Genomic DNA, 20,818 nt, shown 5'->3' on the forward strand with positions numbered 1-20,818 from the left:
TCTATTTTAGGTAGAGTAGTTGTTGAGACCAGTGGCTCCCAACTGTTCTCTGCTGAATGTATTTCTCAATCAAAGAGGGATGCTCTCCTTTTAGAATTTAACCGACACCCGACACCAAATATACAGGAAGTAATGCAGAGACTAGAGAAAAGTCCCCAAAAAACAAGGTAGAGCCACTGGTTCAGAGCCACCACACTTATCAACGCTTTTTGCACCTTCTGACAACTCATAAATTGGACTAATTTAAGTTTCTCTTCAGTTATTCTTCTTTGGGAATGGAGCAAAAGTGCAGCAGCAGTTTTATCAAAAATGCACCAAGACGTGGGACCTCAACAACAACAACAACATCATACATGTATGTGAACACATACATTACCTGTGCTTCATAAAGGATTCTTACAAACCAATAGCTTCCTGTTTGGTTTTTGCCCGTACGACTCTGAGAGTCTGTAGTTTGAGAGGTACTGCTGGATGCACAGCACAGCACAGCATAGCATAGCATAGCATAGCATAGCATAGCATAGCATAGCATAGCATAGCATAGCATAGCATAGCCCTGAGTTACAGCGTACACAAAGGGCTATTAGTTCTAATCATCTGACACAAAGAACACAAAGAACACAGGGATCTGGCGAGCCTCTGGTGAATACATTCAGCTCCTGGTCAGGAGTTCTATTATTCGTCTCCGGCACCAATAAATAAATATTATATTCTTGTCACTCACACCGGGGAGATTCTTTGGCTAGGCAGGTGATACGACACTCTTAAGACCGGAGGTGTTTGAAAGCACGACGTCATGAAGCCCATTGCTGAGTCCCTTCATGCCTTTAACTGTCGATTTCAAAGCAGGTCAAAGATTTCGGGGCTAATTTGGTTGCAGTGCTTATTAATTAACATTTGGCCTGAACTGAACTTTGTTTAATGTCTTTGTCATCATCATCATCACGCGTTGCATCTTTGAAAACAGTGAGCATGAACGAGATGAACACAAGTCAAATATTCATCAACGATGGAAGAAGAGAGGTTCAACACCCGTAGTATGGAAGAAGAAAATAAAATGGAAACCGTAGCAGTGAACGCAGCACCGGGAGGCCGGCAGGTGGAGCTTTTCTGCCTGGCAACAAGGACGACGTCAGGTGACATCTTTAGAACGAACACCAGACAACGAAATCTCAAACGATGAAAAGTGGTGTGAATCTGAAAGCCCCGAAAAACAATCCTCTATATCCTCAGTGACGTGACATGAGATGATTTCATAGTCTAACGCCTGTGTCAAGAAAAAAAACACCAATTTAGTGTAACTACTTTTAAAACGTCCAATCAGTACTTTCGCCTTAAAACAATGACAGGTATCTTCTCCACACGTGATAAAAATGAAATATTTCGTTGTAACAGAAGTGAGAATATGGTTCTGCGTTTACAAAAGTGACCGATGTCAACAAACCTTTTTCACGTAAACGTTCCCAACAGCTGTTTGTAGTGTTTCTCCGTTCATTAAAATACCTGTCAGGTAAATTGGGGCGTGACAGCAGACTGTGACTTTAACACAACATTAATATCAAGTTGTGTTTTTACTCTAAAAACTTCACGGCTGTGTGAAACCTCAAAAACAAAAAAACTCATGAAATTCAGCGAATCGGCTCGATAGTATTCGTCATTAAGGTTTGTTGTTGTAGTAGCTTGTTCTAAGAGGAAAAAACAAAACAATTCAAAACTTCATCCCAAGCCCAACATTTGGCATCAAGCCTTTTTTAAGGGGGAGGGAAATAAATGTATTAAAACAAACATTCACATTGTGCAAAAGCACAAAAAAAGGAGCAACAAACAGGCGAATACTTCACTCCTTTAGGGTCGGATGGCGTCTTGAGCGTTAACATGATCGGTGGTCTGTACAGGGTCCTGTATAAAGCCGGGGGGGGGGGAGTGTTTTAAAGGTGAGACAGGATGTGTTGGCGGGGGCTGTTCGGTCAGGCTGGACTACCTGTGGACCGGCAGGTGCAGCCCGTTGAGGGGGTTGAGCGGGTGGGGCGGGGGAGGGTGGTGCAGCTCCAGCTGGGCCAGCAGGGAGAAGTGGTCCGAGGGGATGTGCGGGTGGGGGCAGCCGGTGATGTTGTTGTCGACGAGCCACTGGGTGTCCAGCGGCCCCATCAGGCCCAGGACGCTCATGTGGGTCTTTGAGAAGAAGATGTAGTCGATAACGCCCTGAGGACACAAAGACGTGAAGCGTCTTAAAGCGGCATTCTCTCCCGTGTCCACCAGGGGGCGACTCTATGAGAAAATGACTACTTCTCTCTTGATTTATTACCTCAGTAAACATTGTGAACATGAGTTTATGGTCTCAATCTCTCGTTTCAAGTCTTCTTTTCTAATTCCAGTTGTTTTACATGTTTAGCCCACGAACCTGGAAACATTAGTTTCATTCCTGTTGACCATTTTGATGTTTTAGAACATTTTGTTCCAGGCATCCATTGGTTTCCATTCATTCTTTAACAATCTGAAAGTCAATTTGACATTTTTTAAACTTGCTTGAGTGTAATTCCATTAGGTTGTCGAACCAGTCTGCTAGTTAGAGATGTGCTACCCTGCAGAAATGAATGGAGGCCAATGGCAGCCTGTGATGGAAGGACAAATACATCCACAAGTCTAAACGTAGGCGTTTAAAACTCCCAAACACACACACGCGTTACCTTGAAGTCATACGTGTAGTTGGTGTAAGGCATCATATTGCTGTCGTAGGCGCTCTTCAGCTGGAAGTTGTGGGTGACGCTGCCGTCAGAGTTGCCGTTCTTGCCGTTGCAGCTGAAGTTGGTCAGACAGTCGTTGTAGCGGAGCTCCTTGAAGTCCTTGTGGGTCTCGGCCACTCCTCCGTTGCTCAGGTACTCCACCACACCTGGGGCACACGGAAGGAAAAGCTTGTTGTTGGAGCCGCGTATTTAGCTCGTGTTGATGTGTTCGGACAACATTGTGTGGATATTTATTCAAATCATGTGATCGAACTTATTGGAAGTGACGGACACAGATATACATATATAGGTTCCTGAAGAGGCGAGACGGTCGTACCGGAGTCGGGCAGCGAGTTGAGGTCAGCACACAGGACGATGGGGATGGAGGACGGATCGGAGGAGGACGAGCCCGTCCCCAGGGAGCCCGAGGCCCTCTCGGCGATGCTCTTCAGCTCCGACAGGAACATCATGGTCTGGACCAGCTTGACGTCCGAGTACTCGGGGTCCCAGTGCATGTGGGCGTTGGCCACCAGGATCAGCTGCCTCTCCTGTGGAGGCTTCATGCCTGAAAACAGACAAGTTAAAACTGGATTAAAACTGTGGAATTAAATCAGGTCCACCAGGATCATCTTCAAGGGATTATAATCATGTTAAAACTTTTAAACATACGGGAAAAAAAGCCTCGTTAAACCCCCCAGATAAACCCAAACATGGTCTTATTTTAGTTCAGGAAAAGCCCAGAGCGCTGATGCAACTTCAGAAGAGCGTTTGTACGTTAAAATAAAAGTATTAAAAGGAAGAGAAGGAATCACAGCACACGAGTGAAAAAGCAATAAACCACAAACAGGGAAGTTAAACTCCACATGTACCGTCACTGTGAAACACGAGAGTCCGTTTCTCACAAAGTTTCATGAAATAGCTGGAAAAATACTGATTTATGAAACAGAGCATCATCACAACTACTCTACATACTTACAACAGAATTTATAATTAAAGTCAGGATCATATGAACATGTAAAACAACTGGAATTAGAAAATAAGACTTCAACTAGAGATTGAGACATAAACTCATGTTTACAATGTTTACTGAGGTAATAAATCAAGAGAGAAGTAGAGTCATTTTCTATAGACTTCTATACAACCAGAGGAGTCGCCCCCTGGTGGACACTAGAGAGAATGCAGCTTTAAGACACTTCTGCATCGGCTTCACTCTGCAGAACCGGAGGTTGACTCCTGGTATAATTGAAAATTGGAAAAATAATACGCAATGAAGACGTCACCCTGAGCCTTTTCCATTCATTCCTGAAATACTACATCCCAACAACTGATTGAAATGAACACTCGACAGATGAACCGCTTGATGAGAATCGTATTCAGTCACTGCCTCTGTGTGACACTTCTTACCGTCGGAGAACACGTCCTTGTTGACCTCGAGCAGAACGGCCACCCCGATGTTGTCTTTGGTCATCACTCTGTTCAGCATGACCTCCGACCCCTCAGAGTTGGCCAAGGCCACCTGGTTGAACTCCACCGTGTGTTTCTGCACCAAAGTAAACCTGCGGGAGCACGAAGACGCATCAATGTCCACACACGCGCACACACACGCACACACACGCACACGCACGCGCACACGCACACACACGACCCTTTAAAGGTTCAGAATCAGCTGCTATGTCGATGTTTCTCTTCTTTCCTTCAATCAGAACCAAACACCAAACGTGTTATTTACATTTGAAAGAATTAAACTGTAACTACTGAGTTAGTCTCTGCGAGTTGTTGAGCTGATACTCCAGCAGTGCTGACTCTAAACTAACCTTCTGTTTCTACTGTGAAGTCTGAAGAAGAGCTTTGCTAAAGTTAGTTCCAGCTCGTTCTAGGCTGCTTTTATTGTGAAACTCTTGACACTGAAACAGGAAGCTGTTCCTGTTTAAGTCTAAGCTTCCAGTTTCTTTAACTTCTGACTGCTGGTTTCTTCTCTTCTTGTTCAACTTATTCAGAAGATCTTTGTCTGTTTGTCTGTTTGTACCGTTGAACGGAGTTTTTGTTCTCCATCTACGAAACTAAACTACGTCGACTTTCTACAAGATAAAAGCATCAAAGACGTTCTGATCCAAACGATACAATAACTTCAAAATATTTAATAAATATATTCGACAATAAATCCTGTTCTGTAAAGCGTCAGAAATAAAACTGACTTGTCGGTCTTGAAGAACACGGCGCAGCCGTCCACGTGCTTCCTCTCCTGCTCAGAAACCAGTTTGGCACGAGACTTCGGGCAGAAGTATCCGTCGTAGCCGCGCTCCGTCAGGGTTTCCAGGAACATGGTGTAGTACTGCTCCGTCTCCACCTCCTGCAGACACACGGGGGAACAAATGTCGCCTATAACGGTCAATGAAAGACGTGTGCATCGGCCACATATCACTGGCAAATACAATTCAGCAGTTTGTTCCGTCCTGAAGATAAAGATTTCCATAAAAGTGCAAAAAGAATAATAAACTGAGACGGTTTATTCTCAGACTGACGGCGAGTTTTCACATCAACTCTCAGCTTTAATAACTTGATTTTAAGAATACTCAATATAAACGGGGTTCACACCATTTGTCTCTATGAGGAGACGGTCGTGAGGAACTTTTTATTCTGATGTTGTTTTTCTAATTTCAAAAAGATGACATCACTGGAAAACAAATATGAAAAAGTGTTTCTGGCCGCGTGAAGTCGATCGTTCGACATTGAACAGATTGTGGAACAGGATACAAAGTGATGCCTTACTCTTGACCTCACTGTGAGTGCAAAAGTAATAATCTGGAGCCATCAGAAACAAACCTGTCATTGCTCCACTATGTCTTCATTTATATGTATTACATCAGAGAAGTACTTTTATTTTTAGCTCATGTCAGTAGTGACACCTTGTGGAAAGAAGACATCACTGCAGATTAAAACCGTTCCTTTCTGACATGTTGCATACCAAACAATGCACTGAAATTCATATTTGACAGATTAATTGCTGAACTCAAATCATCTGTAGTGACTGCCTGATGAATAAGGGCCCACGAGGCTCGGGGGGTGAGAGGAGTTTCAATGAAATTCATCGTAGAAGCGCCACCAGGCCGTCACAGCAGGCTTAAAACAGCCTTGAATCAGTCGCAGCCCCGGGGCCGTGGTACTCTAACGGGGCCCTGACTGCTCAGAGGAGCAACCATTTGTATGTTTTTGGGGAGCTGGAACACTTGAAGGCTGTAAATTGGATTACAGCACAAGTGACACGCACATTACATCCTCTGTGTGATGTTCTGAAGATGCTGCTTACCGTCAGAAACAAAAGAAAGAATAAGAAACGACAGCAGCAGCTCTTAACGGAGTCTGTTGAGACGCACAGTTTTGCTTTGTGGACAGGCCAAACAACCAAACAAGGTGAACATGGAGGCGGAGCCAGCCTCCAGCTGGTTTACCTGCAGGCTGATGATGTCGGCGTCACAGCTGGTGATTTCCTCCATGATGCCTTTCTTCCGGTACTCCCAGTTGAGGGCCCAGGACGGACAGTAGCCGTACAGATGCCGCGTGGCGTACTTGTCGCACAGCACGTTGTAGCACATGACCGTGAACACGGCTGCAGAGAAACACACACACACACACACACACACACACTGATGAATGTTGAGATCCGTGAGGTCTCTTTCAACACGTCTCTCCTTCTGATTACATTTTAAATCGTTGTACTACAGCGTGATACGACAGAAAGAAGCTACGCTGTGTCTTTTCTCTGCTGCCTTTAATTGAACCACATTCAATTAATATATTCATCAATTTCCTGCATTTTACTACTGTATTTTATTTCTTACACTGTTTCTTTAATTGTTTTTAAATCTCCTTTTCTTTTGCCTTATGTTTTGATGCTTTTAATGGTTTTATGTGAAGCACTTTGAATTACCTTGTTGTTGAAATGTGCTATACAAATAAACTTGCCTTGCCTTGCCTTGTCATATCGGCAAGTTTTTGGCTCCGTTTAAAGTAAAGAGATGTAGGACTACAACACACAAGGGGTATTTTTATTTGTTGGACTTGCAAACATCTTTATTTACGGTTCGTCCTGCGTTTTAAGAGTCAAATTTAAGCACTTTCAAGGACTCTCAAAGCTTTAATAATCATCTAAATTGTTACTATGAATGCATTTATACCCTCAGCAATCGATACATTGTTCATATCAACTTTGATTCCATGTGTTGATCATGATTATTTAATACTCAGGACTCTGAATGACGAGTGAACGCATGAAAATAACTCATGAGTGTTTGTAGATGAAACACCAGATGATGTTTTGATGAGTATGTGAGAAACATACGAGTTACGACAGATTATAAGTCAATCAGAGGTTGTGAGTGAGTGAGTGAATAGAAGCTACAACCTGCTGCGTCGCTGCTCTTTCTGTTGTTGTCAGTGAACTAAACTAACCTGCTGATCAAACCCGACTCAGCTATTTGGCAGAGTACTACTTGTTATTGCAGTTCAACCAAATCATTTTTTCAGATTCTTTTATTTCAAGGTATTTTTTAGAGGCGTGAGTGATTCAGTACGCAACACGTAAAAGCCAAATGACGATGAGGGTTTTCTTTATATCTGTATTCTTTAACGAGTTACCTTCTATTGTAGCTCAGGGGACGGCTACCTTCTTGTTCATCAGTGTGCATCAACATCAACATTACGTCAAAGTCCATGACTTTCAGCTGATAAAAGAAGTGAATCTTTCTGTAAAGGTCCAGCAGGGAGCAGTGACTCAACCCCGGTGAACGTACCTGTGGGACTCATTTGGTCTCGCTCCTTCAGAGTGATCCACGGTCTTTGGGGGAGCTGCTCTGGGTGCACTGCAAACACACAAACACAAGGTCACAGCTGCTCCCAGGTTCCCGTGCTGCTCAGCCTCACGACAGACACACAGGTGGTTCAATATTCAGGAGCTCTGGTAAGCGGGCCGAGCCGCTCACCTGCTAGATTGTCGAGCATGTAGTTCAAAAGCTTTCTGGTTCCGTCCGGCTCCTGGTACAGATTGAGGATGTCCGGGGACAAAGGGTTTCCTGCAACACAACACATAAAATACATATTAAACACATGAAATACATATTAAACACATATAAAAACAAACATCTGACAAGACGTTTTCAGGTTTCACTGATGTACATAAAGAAACAATGACCTGGAGCCAGAAGTCACTTGTCAGAAGTTCATTTAAAATATATCTAATTGAGTTTAAACTAACAGTAATAATAAAAACAAACTCACCTTTTAGCCCCAGCGTTTGTAACTGGAAAAGCCTCCCAAGTTCATAAGGCAGAACTCGTAAAAGATTGTTGTTTAAAAGCAATTCCCTGTAAGAACAATGGGACAGCATGATCAGTACTTTGTGTCCCTGATGTTAGAACATCCGCCGCGTTGTCCTCTGTTCACATCAAGTCTTCTAGTCACGTGTCTTTGCTTCTCATCTTTGTTTGTGTGTTGAGATGAGCTCTTCCTCCCACTCACACATTTCATCATCTTCCTCTTTGTTTTGATCAGCGTGTTTTTGATCACAAAATCTAAAGTCTTTGTTCATCTGAAGCGAACACGAGGACAGACGAGCAGTTTGCGTTCATCACATCTCAACGATGGACTTCAAAGTTTCTTATTTCCGGAGTAGAGTATTCTCTTTCTCATGTTTCCATAATGAGCTGTACTGGAGGGACCTTCTTAATTCTAATTATGACCGTATCCGTGTATATGTGAGGCTGCGGTCTTATTAGAATCTCATCTAGATCGTAACCGAACTGATCACGAGTCAGGTTCTGTTCGACTGGAGCGACTGTGAATGATCGATACCATCACACATCATTCAGACTTGTTTTACAGGTTCTCAGTCAGTCAAAAGCTTATTTTAATGTCCAGGTTCTATGTCCTCTGCGTATTAACGTCCCTGAAAGCGTCTCTGGATACAGGACCGGCCTACCTGAGAGAGACCATGTTGCCGAGCTCGGCGGGCAGGCTGCGGAGCTTATTGGACGACAGGTTCAGGTAGACCAGGTGGGGCAGCTTGGCGATGTCCGGCGGGATGCGGCTCAGGTTGTTGTCGTTGATGTGCAGCGCCGTCAGGTGGGTGAGCGTCCACAAGGAGCTGCTCAGGCTCCTCACCCGTCCTGCATCCAGACAAACAGAAGGGCATCAAACTCCAGATGTGGCGAGAAACAAGACGTTACATCCGAACCAGGGAACAAAACACACTGCTGTTGAAAACGGATAACGTTGGTTTGTATTCTGAGGAAACATCCTGCTTTAGACCTTTTCCACACCAAAAGAAGAACCCGACTATAATTGTTTCGAGGGTGGAAAACCACATGAAACAGACTCATCATGAGACACAAAAACAACAACACACTGATGCACTTTGATGAGAAACAAACTGGATCAAACCAGATGCAAAGCAAAGAAATGAATCTCTAGATTGTTCTTTTGAAACCTCCTGACTGAGAGGTCGAACAACATCAACAGAGACGGGGAACGTTTGTTGTTTCTCCGTTTCATGTTCACTCAGCTGAGAACATCTAACAGGAGACGCCTGTGGTTCTGTGGAAGTCTGAAGAGCTTCATGTGGTTCACAGAGCTTCATTATCTCAGTTAGGAACCCGTTAACCAACAGCAATGCTGCAATGTAGGACTGTTTCCATGATTAATTTTATTTATCAGTCAATTAATCGTTTTTTCCCATGAAATGTGGGGAAATATTTTTAAAAAGGCTCCAAAAACCAAGGTATTAAAAAAAAACTATTACTAAAATAATAAATAGTTTAAAATAATTTTCTGTCGATTAATCTGCAACACTAGAAATTAGAAACAACGGCTCAGCTTCAGTTTGCACTCACATACAAATAGTGGAACAATGTACATAAAGGACACAAAGTAAAAAACAAGAACAGAGAAAAACACTTCATCTCACCGATTAAAAACATTCTTTACTGATTTATCTTCAAACGTGTAGGAGACCAGTAATAAACCTCCTTTTTTCTGAATAGTTTGATCGTTAGACTGACCAGAAATCTCGAGCTCGGCCCAGTAAGACTTCTTCCCACTGGCCACCTCCTCCGCTGGCATGATGGTGTAACATCTGCGGGGATCTGGAGGATCATATTTTTCCTTTGGCATACCTGTTAATCTGAGGAACAAAGCAAGAAACACAGATGTTAGAGTCCATCAAGAACCCAAGAAACACAGATGTTAGAGTCCATCAAGAACCCAAGAAACACAGATGTTAGAGTCCATCAAGAACCCAAGAAACACAGATGTTAGAGTCCATCAAGAACCCAAGAAACACAGATGTTAGTCTACATCAAGAACCCAAGAAACACAGATGTTAGAGTCTACATCAAGAACCCAAGAAACACAGATGTTAGAGTCTATCAAGAACCCAAGAAATACAGATGTTAGAGTCCATCAAGAACCCAAGAAACACAGATGTTGGAGTCCATCAAGAACCCAAGAAACACAGATGTTGGAGTCCATCAAGAACCCAAGAAACACAGATGTTAGAGTCCATCAAGAACCCAAGAAACACAGATGTTAGAGTCCATCAAGAACCCAAGAAACACAGATGTTAGAGTCCATCAAGAACCCAAGAAACACAGATGTTAGTCTACATCAAGAACCCAAGAAACACAGATGTTAGAGTCTACATCAAGAACCCAAGAAACACAGATGTTAGAGTCTATCAAGAACCCAAGAAATACAGATGTTAGAGTCCATCAAGAACCCAAGAAACACAGATGTTGGAGTCCATCAAGAACCCAAGAAACACAGATGTTGGAGTCCATCAAGAACCCAAGAAACACAGATGTTGGAGTCCATCAAGAACCCAAGAAACACAGATGTTGGAGTCCATCAAGAACCCAAGAAACACAGATGTTAGAGTCCATCAAGTATTAAAAGTAGCAGCCATTTTTTTTTAAATCAACAAACTACAGCTGCAAAACATTATATATTTTTATGAATATAATTCACCAAAACAATTAATAAAAAAAAGCTCTACAGCAAAAACAGGTTTCCTGTCCTTGTTGCTGTATGTTTGAAAGTATACTTTATGTTCTGTTTAATTTAAGAAATGTTGAAGTCGTCTGTCCAGCACCAAGAAACACAAGAAACACAAACATCATAAGAAACAAGTCTCAGTGAATAACAAGCCCCCAAACATTCTCCAGCCACATGCAGAATGTGTTCCCAGACATGTAAATATATATTTTAAAGTGTCTGCTTGAGTCAGCGTTTACCGGCACACGACTCAAAACCCTCGACCAGATCTGAGCCAGAGGAAGCACCTGGAGGACAAAAACTGTCCTCAATAAAGACACTGTCATCGTCGCTGATTATCAGTACGATCAGTATTTAAGGAATTCACTTTGCTGACTCCGGGTGGACGAGTGACTTCTGTGAGGCAAACTTTGAACTACAAGTCACAGCTAATTAAAATAAAATGATGCAAATTCCAGACTTCCCTCCAGCAGCAGTTTACCTCCCACAGCCTCAAAGAAGAGTCACACATGTTGTATTAATCCTGTTCTTTGTGATCTCACCTCTAAGCTGATTCAGGAAAGAAAGATTTATTTTATATTTCCTTTTAAATTGCTGTTCAAATTGTGCTGATTTGCATGATTTAATTCCGCCTCTCAGCATGTTTAGGGCATTATAATAAAACATGCATTGCTGTTAATAACACACACTGAAGTCACCAGAAGGCTGTGTTTTCACAAAGCAGATAAATGAAAGGATTCAATGGAGAATATGCAACTAAAACTAGTTATATTTGTGTCATGTTTGTGAGACACGGTGCCCCTCAGAGTTTGGTTAATTCAGTAAATAAAAAGGTTTTAAAGGTCACACTATACTGTGAGTGACAAGGTGTTCAGAACTCAATGTTCTTTATGATCGAAACCTTCTGAACACGTTTGGAGAAGACTTGCATAACTTGTTTACACACTTCTGGGTCACAAGAGATGTCAACACGACCTGCTGGCAACGGTTCATATCACCGTCATGAAGAGATGAAGATGATGATGATCACAACCAGCTCTGCTCCCAGTACACCACACAACACTAAAGAGATGTGCAATATTAGTACACTGTGCAATACAACAAGTATTCTGCTGTACATATATTTTAGATATTGTGGATTTTTTACCTTTTTACTTATTTTATATGTAATATTCTTTATTGTTTATTATTATTATTATTACTAAATATTATTATTGTTATTATTATTACTACAAAATAATATAATTATTATTAATATATATTGTTACTTATTATATATCTAATATTCTTTATTGTTTTATTATTATTATTATTACTATTACTTGTTTATAATACTTGTTTTGATACATTGTTTTTTTAAAGGATTATTTTATTTTATCAACATGTGTTTGGGGCTCACGAGACTGTGGTAACCGATCTGTTGCCTAGGGAACCACTTTTAACAAGGCGGGAATTTTGTTTTGTGAATGTAAAATATGCAGCGATGGCAACTGCACCGACAGCTGAGTATCCAAACATAGCTGTCATGTCAAACGTGACACCTGACAAGCACGTGACGGGTGTGTGTGTGGGGGGGGGGGGCGTTCAGGAGAAGTTCGGCCCCCCCTCTCACCAGCTGTCACACCTGGCAACCCTTCCGGTTACGTCCGTTAAAACCATTAAAATGTCGTTTTAAACCGAGTTCCAACGGGTTCAACCGCCCCGGTGAGCCATTACAGCACGGGGCTGGATTTGTTTGGCTAGCGGCAGGCAAGGGGCGCGTGCCGCCCGGAACTCACCGAGGCGGACTGCGGAGGGGGTAACGGTAAAGACGGGATTTAAACTGTGAAATCTAACCCGGGACAAAATGTCCCCGCAGCATCAGAAACAAAGTCAGAAATGCCCATTACCTTCATTCGGGAGCGGAAGAAGACGATTTATAGAGGGAATTGGTGGAGACATGCAGACACGACTGTTGAACCCGTTTAGACCCTGAACGTCTCGGAAGCAGAAGGAAGAACAACAAACGCGACTTCCGCTCGTACTCGTTCCGCACGCCGCGTGCACACCCGGATTCTTTCCCCTCGTTCATGACATTGAGTCAAGTTGTGAAAAATTGTGTGTAAACTAATTTTTAACATTAAGAATGAAATAAAAATGCGTAATGTGCTGTCACCTAATCTTAAGGAATCTTATTGTTACTATCGCATTTGTTTTCTGTTACAAAGTATTAGCAAACTAAATAGAAATATCAGTTGATTATTAGATAAAGATCCATCAGTCGCAGATTATCAATTCATGTAGAAGCCACTGCATAATTCAGCCTCTATTAAATATAAAAAAATTAAGGAAATGTTCCCTGTTGATTCATATTTTATATTCTCAAAATGACGAAATGCTCCTATAACTCAAACATTTACTAAAATACCTAACAATTATATATATTTACTCAGTATATGATGTCGATTTTAAGTATTTTGCAAAAGTCAAGGTAACTTATAAAATGACAGTTTTTAAATCGAGATATCGTCTTTACCTCCCAGGTGGAACTGGTCAGCGAGTGTCTCTGTTTCCACACGGACCAGCAGCATTCCCAGACATGGCAACCTGCACGCGGACCGTGTGGAAAGGTCAGTTGTTTTTGTGAAATTCAGTTAAGTTTAAGTGACAGTGAATTTTCAGGTCATGCCTATAATAATATGAGTACATGAGAGTTCTTTAAAGTCTTTTATATTTAATTATTGTGTCGGTTAAAAGGCCAAACAACCATTAAACCTGCTAATGTGTATCATTTGTATTGTCACCTTGCGTGAGTTCCACACATGGGACATTATTACGTACGGTTATATCGTAATTATTACGATTATTCCATCAATTCGGCATGTTATTAATAAGGCAGCTTTTAAATATATGAAATGAATCGTTTTGTCACAGCGTCCTTGAACCAAAACACGTCGAGTGCCAACGAGTAAACAAACAAAAGCCGACATTTAGTCACATTAAAGTATTTCTTAATGTCTCAAAGTTATGCCGAATTAAAGAGTTAACATAAACGGTTAAATCGGGGCTTTAAAAAATGTTATTTTGAACACGTATTTGTTGATAATAAAGTGATTATTAAACTGTCAGATTTCTGAACGCAGTTTCGGGAAAACGTTGAATAACAGAAAACACAGACTTTATAACGTGCTCTTTGTCAAGACGATCCTTACGTCTGAACAGATGAGTAGAAACACAAAGAGCAGAAATAATAAACTGTATCATCTTTTTAAACTTTACTCATAAGGCTTCTTTGATGTTGGATTTAAAAGCAGCAATGTTAGCGTGATAACTAGCATCAGTGAACGCGTTCATACAAGTGTTTTAAGTTTACAAATCAGTGAGCTCGCTGTTATCTTGATGTAATGATATTGACACTTATTATTCCGATTTCATGCAAACAGCACAAATATATGTGTACAGTCTGCTTCAGTCTGGCAGAGCTACGCTCTCATGCATGAACATTACTTTAGAGATAAGCTCGTGCCAAATTATACTAGATTTTTAGTTTATTCAGCTGTTTTTTTTAAACAATATTTATACACATTTCTCTTCATGATTTGACCCAACACCATGTTATTTCATGAGGCTTGCAGCTCCTTTGTAATGCTTGCCATCAGTGTGGAAGACATCCTCTGATGGAATTAAACAGACACTCCTCTTGTCACAGAAAACAGCACAAATGCAGTTTCATGTCGTGCGTCCCACAGACATCACACAGCATCGGTGTGTGTTAAATGGAGGTCATCATCTGCTCCTCACGTCTGTTTGTTTTCATTTCTGAGCAGCTTTTTGTCTCTTTTTTTCCCAGTTGTAGCAGGATGTCAGAGGCAGCTGCTGAGAGCCGGCGGTCCCGCCTACACGGGCGCTTCACAGGCGGCACCGAGGAACCTGCCCGTCAGGACGTTAGCAGCTGTCAAGTGAGTTCACGGACCTGTCGCTTAGTAGAACAAGCTTTCATAAGATCTTCATCCAGAGAGGAACTGTTGTCGTCCTCTCAGCAGATAAAAGATGTTGCCACGTGATCTGTAATATAAAGAGTCAGTTTAACATCTCCCTCATTGGTTAGGGCACTGAGGAAAGACAAGAAAGAGAACACAGAGAAGGAGGTGAAGAAGGAAAAGAGGGTCATCGACGACAAAGACCGACATAAGCCGTACGGCAAGACGGCGTGGACGCCCGTGGACGACGTGTACGTTTTGAGGTACTACCCCCGGACCGCCTACGGCGCAGCAGACGCCATCGACATGCTGAAGAACTTCCAGGAGTTGGACTTCACTCCCCACAAGCAGCCCGTTTACATCGATCTGAAGCTGGACATGAAACTGGAGAAAAAGGTAACGGCAGCAGCCCTGCAGCTGTGTTCTCTGCAGATGCAAAGTGAATGGAAGTCGGGCAGAAAACAGGGACCTTTCAGACGATGACATGGACGTCTGCTCCTTGATTGGGTCTTAGCGGTCACAACGTGTCCTTTTCTTATCGTTGCTTATTTTGTTCTGCACAACTATCTTGAAGTTCCCTGAGTTTGTCTTTGGAGGTGTGTGAAGCTATTTAACCGTCCAACCAGCAGCTCTGATGAAGCCTTTAATCCCTCCGAAGATTTCATTTCACATGGATGTGATTGTCCCAAAGTGGTGAGCCTGTAGTCCGTCTCCTGGTATTACTCAGAACAGTTTGGTCTCTTTAAAGGTGTTTGCAAAATGGAGAGCTTTTTTATTATCGCAGCAATTCTTCAGGTGAGGATGTGCCAGTTTATTGGGTACACCTCGTTAAAACTAGTGCGGTCTAACACAACAGTCCTGCAATAAATCCACCCAGTGGTTACTCAGAGGATGTAAACAGTGTTTCTGTTGTTTAACACACACTCATTGATATAAAGGGGGTGGACAAAATAATAGAAACACCTGTCAGGCTGTAGTTATAACGAGGCAAATCCAAAATATAACTTAAGAGCACAGTTGAGGGGAGTCTGAGATCGAAGAATTTGCACGTGACAATAAGAACTTTAACTTCTGTCGCTAAATATTCACATCTATATTGCTCTGAATCTGAGCAGAGATAAATATATATTGTTTATTTGAACGACCCTCTGACGTCATGTTTATGCAGCCATTACGTCCGTATATCTCCAGACAACCGCTGATCACCAAACTATCTGCTTGAGACTAACTCCAGCAGTCGGCCACATATCTGTGTGATGTTCACTGCATCCGTCTTGAAGCAGTTTTGGTTTATCTGCAGAAGAGCAGTGAGACGCAGAGGCATGAAACCCTCCTGAGATTGTTTCCTCATCACAGGCCTGCAGAGCTGCTGCTTAGTCCACTCGTTGAGCGCGCTCATGCATAGAACCACGTAGAACCAATGTTCCTCTGCATAATGAATTAAGAACACTCGGGAAAAATGAAAGTGGTGGCAGAATAGTTTTAAGACTTGATTATCCGAGCTTGCTCTGATTGACGTCCCTTTGTTTAAACTGTAATAATTCATGTTATTTATTTCTCTCCTACAGAAAAAGGTGGACTCCTTCGTGAGCACGGTGCACCTGCCGCACCCCTTCAACACGGAGAGGAACAAAGTTCTAGTTTTCACCGAGGTAAAAGCTTTTATTTTTTCTCTCTGAATCTTAATTTCATAGCCGACTGATTGCCTGCTGTTGATGAATTGCTTTAATATTGCCCAACATGACTCGGATGTGCAGCAGCGCTGTGTTTTATTTGCCTCGCGGCTGTTTTGATCACAGAAACCTACCGGCAGCATGTGATTGATATTCCCGTCTGGCAGCGCAGGTTGAGGGTTGTAACTCAGATGTTAACGAGCGTACTGAACGACACCGGCGGGGTCCGCCACACGTTGACACACCCGCATCAGATTCTAAGTGTTTCTCTCTGCAGGATGCTGAACAAGCCGAAGCTGCAAAGCAGAACGGAGCCGTGTTTGCTGGAGGAGCAGAGCTCATACAGCCGGTGAGTGGTTCAATAAAGATGCTTTTACATTTTTATATCCACTTTATATTCTGTAAGTTCAGATCAAGTTCGTTTTTATCGTCTTTTTTTATTGTAACAATATGAGCTTGTTACAAAGCAAAGTAAAACAAACGCATGTTTAACAGCTGGAGCACAGTTCATTGCATTCAACTGTAGTTTCATTCATTTAACTTTACGGTTGCCATTTTGTGACATATATATCGATCTAAAATATAAATAGAGAGTTGATTCTCTTTATTAAATATACAGTTAAACACGCTCAAACATCAGGGCTGTGACGGTTGTACTAAACATTGTCTGTTAATCTCATCTGATTCATTTGCAGATCTTAGATGACGAGATTTCAGCAGACTTCTACGTGGCGGTGCCAGATATTCTGCCCAAGCTCGTCTCGCTGAAGAGCAAACTGAGGAAGAAGTTTCCAAAGGGAAAGAGAGGTAAGCCGGAGGTCAAAGGTGATCGGACTGAAGCTGAACCTGCAGGACCATTGAGCTCATGTGGAGACGTTTTAGGGTTTAAAACCACCTCCAAAGTGTAAATGCGCTCATGCTTCTCTCTCTCTGGCGACTCTCAGGCTCGGTCGGGATCCACGTTCTCAAGATGTTGGAGTTGTTTCAAGCGGGTCACGAGGTCATGGTGGAGAGCGACTGCTACGTGAGGACGCAGATAGCGATGGTACGTCTCAACGCTGCTGCAGAGTGAAGCTCTGGGAGTGAAGCTCTGGGAGTGAAGCTCTGGGAGTGAAGCTCTGGGAGTGACATGAAGCTGCACATTTTGACTGTAGTTGTATTTATTATGTAGTAAAACTTCAAACGGCTGATTACAGGAAGATAAACTGATGTTCTCCTGTAAATCCACGTGTTTATTTGCAGTAGTAATCCTGCATCCTCCTCTCTGCACAGCTCGACATGCCCAAAGAACAGATCTTTGCCAACCTGAAGACAATCCTGCTGGACGTCTGCTCCCACCGACCAGCTAACATGGGTACGTTCACCAAACCCACCAACACACCTCAACTCCTCCAGCTCGAGGCTGCTCTCCGTCTGTCAGCAGCAGCTGATCAGCTCTTCAGTATTTAGCAGCACGTTGCTGATTGATTTGGTTTGTGTGGAGAGAGAAACGCTTTGGTTCAGATCACAGCGATGGAGTGAGATGGAGTGAGACGGAGTGAGACGGAGTGAGACGGAGTGAGACGGAGTGAGACGGAGTGAGACGGAGTGAGACAGCATGGCAGCCAGAGATGGTCAGCAACAACATAACGTATCCATGATTTGAACTCGAGAGAGAACATCGTTTTGGGGCTTTAAACACTGAAGGAATGACTCCTCTGTAATGTTTTGCTCAGTACGAGTTCATCGGTTTGTGATCTTCTGTACATTCGCTTCCCTCTGCGTTCGACAGCAGGGCGCCGGCTGTAATCCTCAGCTAACGGACCCCCATTAGAGGCCGAGGCTCAAATCATCTGCACTGTAATTGATTCCGAGCCGGCTAAATAAAATGTCATTAACGGCGCTGAAGTAAACTGCAGCGCTTTCACAAATGCTGATTGAGGACGCGGTAGAAACCGGCGGCCCTTTGTGACCGTGAACGTCTCGTACCAGCAACTCTTTACCCTCCAGCTTCTCCCGGATGTCTCTCTGGAGGACCGCGGTGTCTCTCGCTGGATCGTGAAGTTCTTACTCAAACGTCCTTCCGATAGGAGCACACAAACCGGTGTGGAGTAAACGTGACATTTGGTGCTTTTTAATGTGACATCATGGTCCATAAACAACCACAACAAACACGTTACCAAACACGAATCCCTTGTTTTAAGTTGTTTAAAGTTAAATAAATCATGATTAAATCAGTAAAAGTTAGTATTCCAGATAACAGGAAACGGGAACATGAGACGCGTGCACCCTGAGGGAGATGTCTCGGTGTATTCAGGCATGAGATTCAGTTTGAATCAGTATTTTTTTGTACCATGAATGCTCTGATGAAGAACCTTTGGACCGTTGCCAAACAAACGAATCAGACGGGACCAAAATAAAGTAGAGCGTCGTCGCTTCAGATCAACAGACACCGCAGCAGGCCTGTGGCTGCTCGTGTTCAAAGTGCTCTCGGTCACCCTGAGTTTGTGCACTTCTGTGCCGGTGGATCCCGGCGGGACTCGTCTCCGCTCACGCTGTAGACGTCGGCCCTCTGCTGAACCCGGCCCGGCCGCAGAGAGCTTGAAACGTCTCGCTCGGTGACTCGTACCGGGCCGAGCCACCTGGGCTTTTCTGAGCTCGAGTCCTCTTTGAGTTTGTGCCAGCGAACATTATGCAGCAGTTCAAACCTCCGACGAGCGGCGCACAGGGACTCTGGGCAGAATGTAATTTCCTCCGCACCCTGTAGTCAAGGATCAAGATGTGAATGCTGTTTGAATAGCCGAGGCTGCGTCTTTATGTCCTTTAATGTGCTGTAAAGAGTCATTTGGGGCAGAAGCTGATGGCTGCAACGTGGGCAGAAACGAGAGGAAACTTCACAGCGAAATGCTTCAAACGGAGAACGGCAACGTGTGGGTGACGACGAGGGGGAAGAGAAAGAAGCTCAAGGGGCTCATGGGAGTTATTCATGACAAGAAGCAGAACCATGTGCTGGTGAAGAAAGACCCGAATGCAGGAAATCTCAGACAACATGCTGAAATATCTATTCATACGCTTCTCATCAGAGACATGATGAGTGATTGAAGGCAGCTGTTTAACATCATCTCATGCAGACTGATGTGCAGCATGTGTGTTAAATGTGTTCTATATATTACAGTCAAGCCCCTGTAGAACGGGTGTGTACGGGTTTAGCAGGATTATAATGTTCTCCAGTCGGTCAGCTCCAGCATCATGAAGGTTTCTCTGTGAATGAACTTATCTTTTGAAACAAACTTTCTTTCACCCAAACCACCATCTTTTTCTACACCGACCCAAGAAGTTCTGTGGCGCTAAACCTACGTTGGCAGTTTAAACGTCGGAGCTTAAACTGAGCGTTTCCTGTCAACATGGAAGTTTATTTTGAAAAGACATTTTTTACCCGAGCGTACAAAGCTTGACGCTAGAGGGTCGAAAGTTGGTAGTGAGGCTGTGTTTGCATACTGGACCGTGATTGGCTCCCAACTAGTTGTGATGTCACAAGTCCTGCAGGCAGACCTGAGGTGAAAACAGCCGTCTAGTATTGAACTCTGGAAACAAACAGAAACCTTCTGGAGTGGGAGGAGCTTTAGTGTTTGTGAATCAGGTGATGAGTTTTGATTTACGAGTTTTGATTTATTTTGTAAAGGTTGCTTTTCTCTCTTTTCAACAGAGAATTATTAATTTCAGTGTTTTGTTTTATTTAGTTTTCACTTCAGTCTGATTTATGTGTTTTTAAACGTACCGTTATCTGTTTTAACACAACTCTTCCTCCTCCTCCTCCTCCTCCTCCTCCTCCTCAGGACCTTTCATCGAGCGGGCGATCATCGCCAGTCATACCAGTGAAGCTTTGTGGTTCAAGAGCGAAGACGTTTTACCCAAAGCAGCCGAGCAGAAGGACGAATGACGTGTCCTCAGGCTGTAGATGTGTCTTGTGTGTGTGTGTGTGTGTATGTATGTTCTCGTATCTATTGTTTAACACGGATCCCAGGAGAGAAAGAAGGACAAAACATCACAAGGTGACCGAGAGAGGACGGTGACTGTTATTAATAATCACACGCAGGAAGCGACTGCTCCATAAATCACATGAAGATGTTTTCATTCTCGAGGTCTACAAAATAATTTACTCTTTTAAGAAATCCTTTCTTTTTCCATTCTCTTCATCCACAGTTCATCTTCCCCACATTCACCCAGAAAGGTCCTCATTGTGTCTTTAGCTTGGTTATCTAAGATGTATTAAACAAAGTGTTTGACTTGACTCGCTAGAAACCTGCTGATACGTTAGAATATTAATGAATGTGACTCTCTGGATTTAGATTTGAATGAAAACATGAAGTGATCTGAAAAGAAATAAGTGATTTATTGATGTGGAGTTTGGTGGTAAATCATTAAATCAGACTTTGGATTA

At 42.9% G+C, this 20,818-nt stretch overlaps 2 protein-coding genes across 4 annotated transcripts; one reads left to right on the top strand and one right to left on the bottom strand.

Moving 5' to 3' along the window:
• Positions 1-903: 903 nt before the first annotated feature.
• On the bottom strand, positions 904-12,764 carry cnot6l (CCR4-NOT transcription complex, subunit 6-like). Its single transcript, XM_079270150.1, has 12 exons — positions 12,656-12,764; positions 9,776-9,897; positions 8,698-8,884; positions 7,998-8,083; positions 7,703-7,792; positions 7,514-7,582; positions 6,173-6,330; positions 4,919-5,073; positions 4,128-4,279; positions 3,061-3,288; positions 2,688-2,890; positions 904-2,202 (listed from the first exon to the last, which is right to left on the bottom strand). The coding sequence occupies exons 2-12, from the start codon at positions 9,885-9,887 to the stop codon at positions 1,978-1,980; spliced, it is 1,665 nt and encodes a 554-aa protein (XP_079126276.1). The 5' UTR covers positions 9,888-9,897; positions 12,656-12,764; the 3' UTR covers positions 904-1,977.
• A 553-nt stretch (positions 12,765-13,317) lies between these two features.
• mrpl1 (mitochondrial ribosomal protein L1) lies at positions 13,318-20,818 on the top strand. 3 transcript variants are annotated; one of them, XR_013772022.1, is made up of 10 exons: positions 13,335-13,375; positions 14,596-14,704; positions 14,854-15,121; positions 16,294-16,377; positions 16,676-16,747; positions 17,094-17,205; positions 17,343-17,443; positions 17,671-17,752; positions 20,214-20,429; positions 20,581-20,818. XR_013772022.1 is itself a non-coding variant. In XM_079269521.1 (9 exons), exons 1-9 carry the CDS (start codon positions 13,345-13,347, stop codon positions 20,315-20,317), a joined length of 963 nt encoding a protein of 320 aa, XP_079125647.1. In that variant the 5' UTR covers positions 13,318-13,344; the 3' UTR covers positions 20,318-20,818. The 3 variants fall into 3 exon arrangements, 1 of the variants encoding a protein (XP_079125647.1); XM_079269521.1 differs by having other exon boundaries at positions 13,318-13,375; positions 20,214-20,818; XR_013772023.1 differs by lacking the exon at positions 20,581-20,818 and having other exon boundaries at positions 17,641-17,752; positions 20,214-20,224.

The sequence above is a fragment of the Melanostigma gelatinosum genome (genome assembly GCF_949748355.1).
Source record: "Melanostigma gelatinosum genome assembly, chromosome: 6".
Taxonomy (NCBI): domain Eukaryota; kingdom Metazoa; phylum Chordata; class Actinopteri; order Perciformes; family Zoarcidae; genus Melanostigma; species Melanostigma gelatinosum.

What these genes read in the sequence shown, in the direction of transcription:
- cnot6l (XM_079270150.1), bottom strand. Translation starts at nt 9,887, where the DNA reads ATGCCAAAGGAAAAATATGATCCTCCAGATCCCCGCAGATGTTACACC. An exon ending in ACAAACGCTGGGGCTAAAAG is followed by an intron (nt 7,793 to 7,997) that starts GTGAGTTTGTTT and finishes GTTGTGTTGCAG; the next exon opens with GAAACCCTTTGTCCCCGGAC. An exon ending in CAACTCGCTGCCCGACTCCG is followed by an intron (nt 2,891 to 3,060) that starts GTACGACCGTCT and finishes CGTGTGCCCCAG; the next exon opens with GTGTGGTGGAGTACCTGAGC.
- mrpl1 (XM_079269521.1), top strand. Translation starts at nt 13,345, where the DNA reads ATGGCAACCTGCACGCGGACCGTGTGGAAAG. An exon ending in GAGCAGAGCTCATACAGCCG is followed by an intron (nt 16,748 to 17,093) that starts GTGAGTGGTTCA and finishes ATTCATTTGCAG; the next exon opens with ATCTTAGATGACGAGATTTC. An exon ending in GTTTCCAAAGGGAAAGAGAG is followed by an intron (nt 17,206 to 17,342) that starts GTAAGCCGGAGG and finishes GGCGACTCTCAG; the next exon opens with GCTCGGTCGGGATCCACGTT.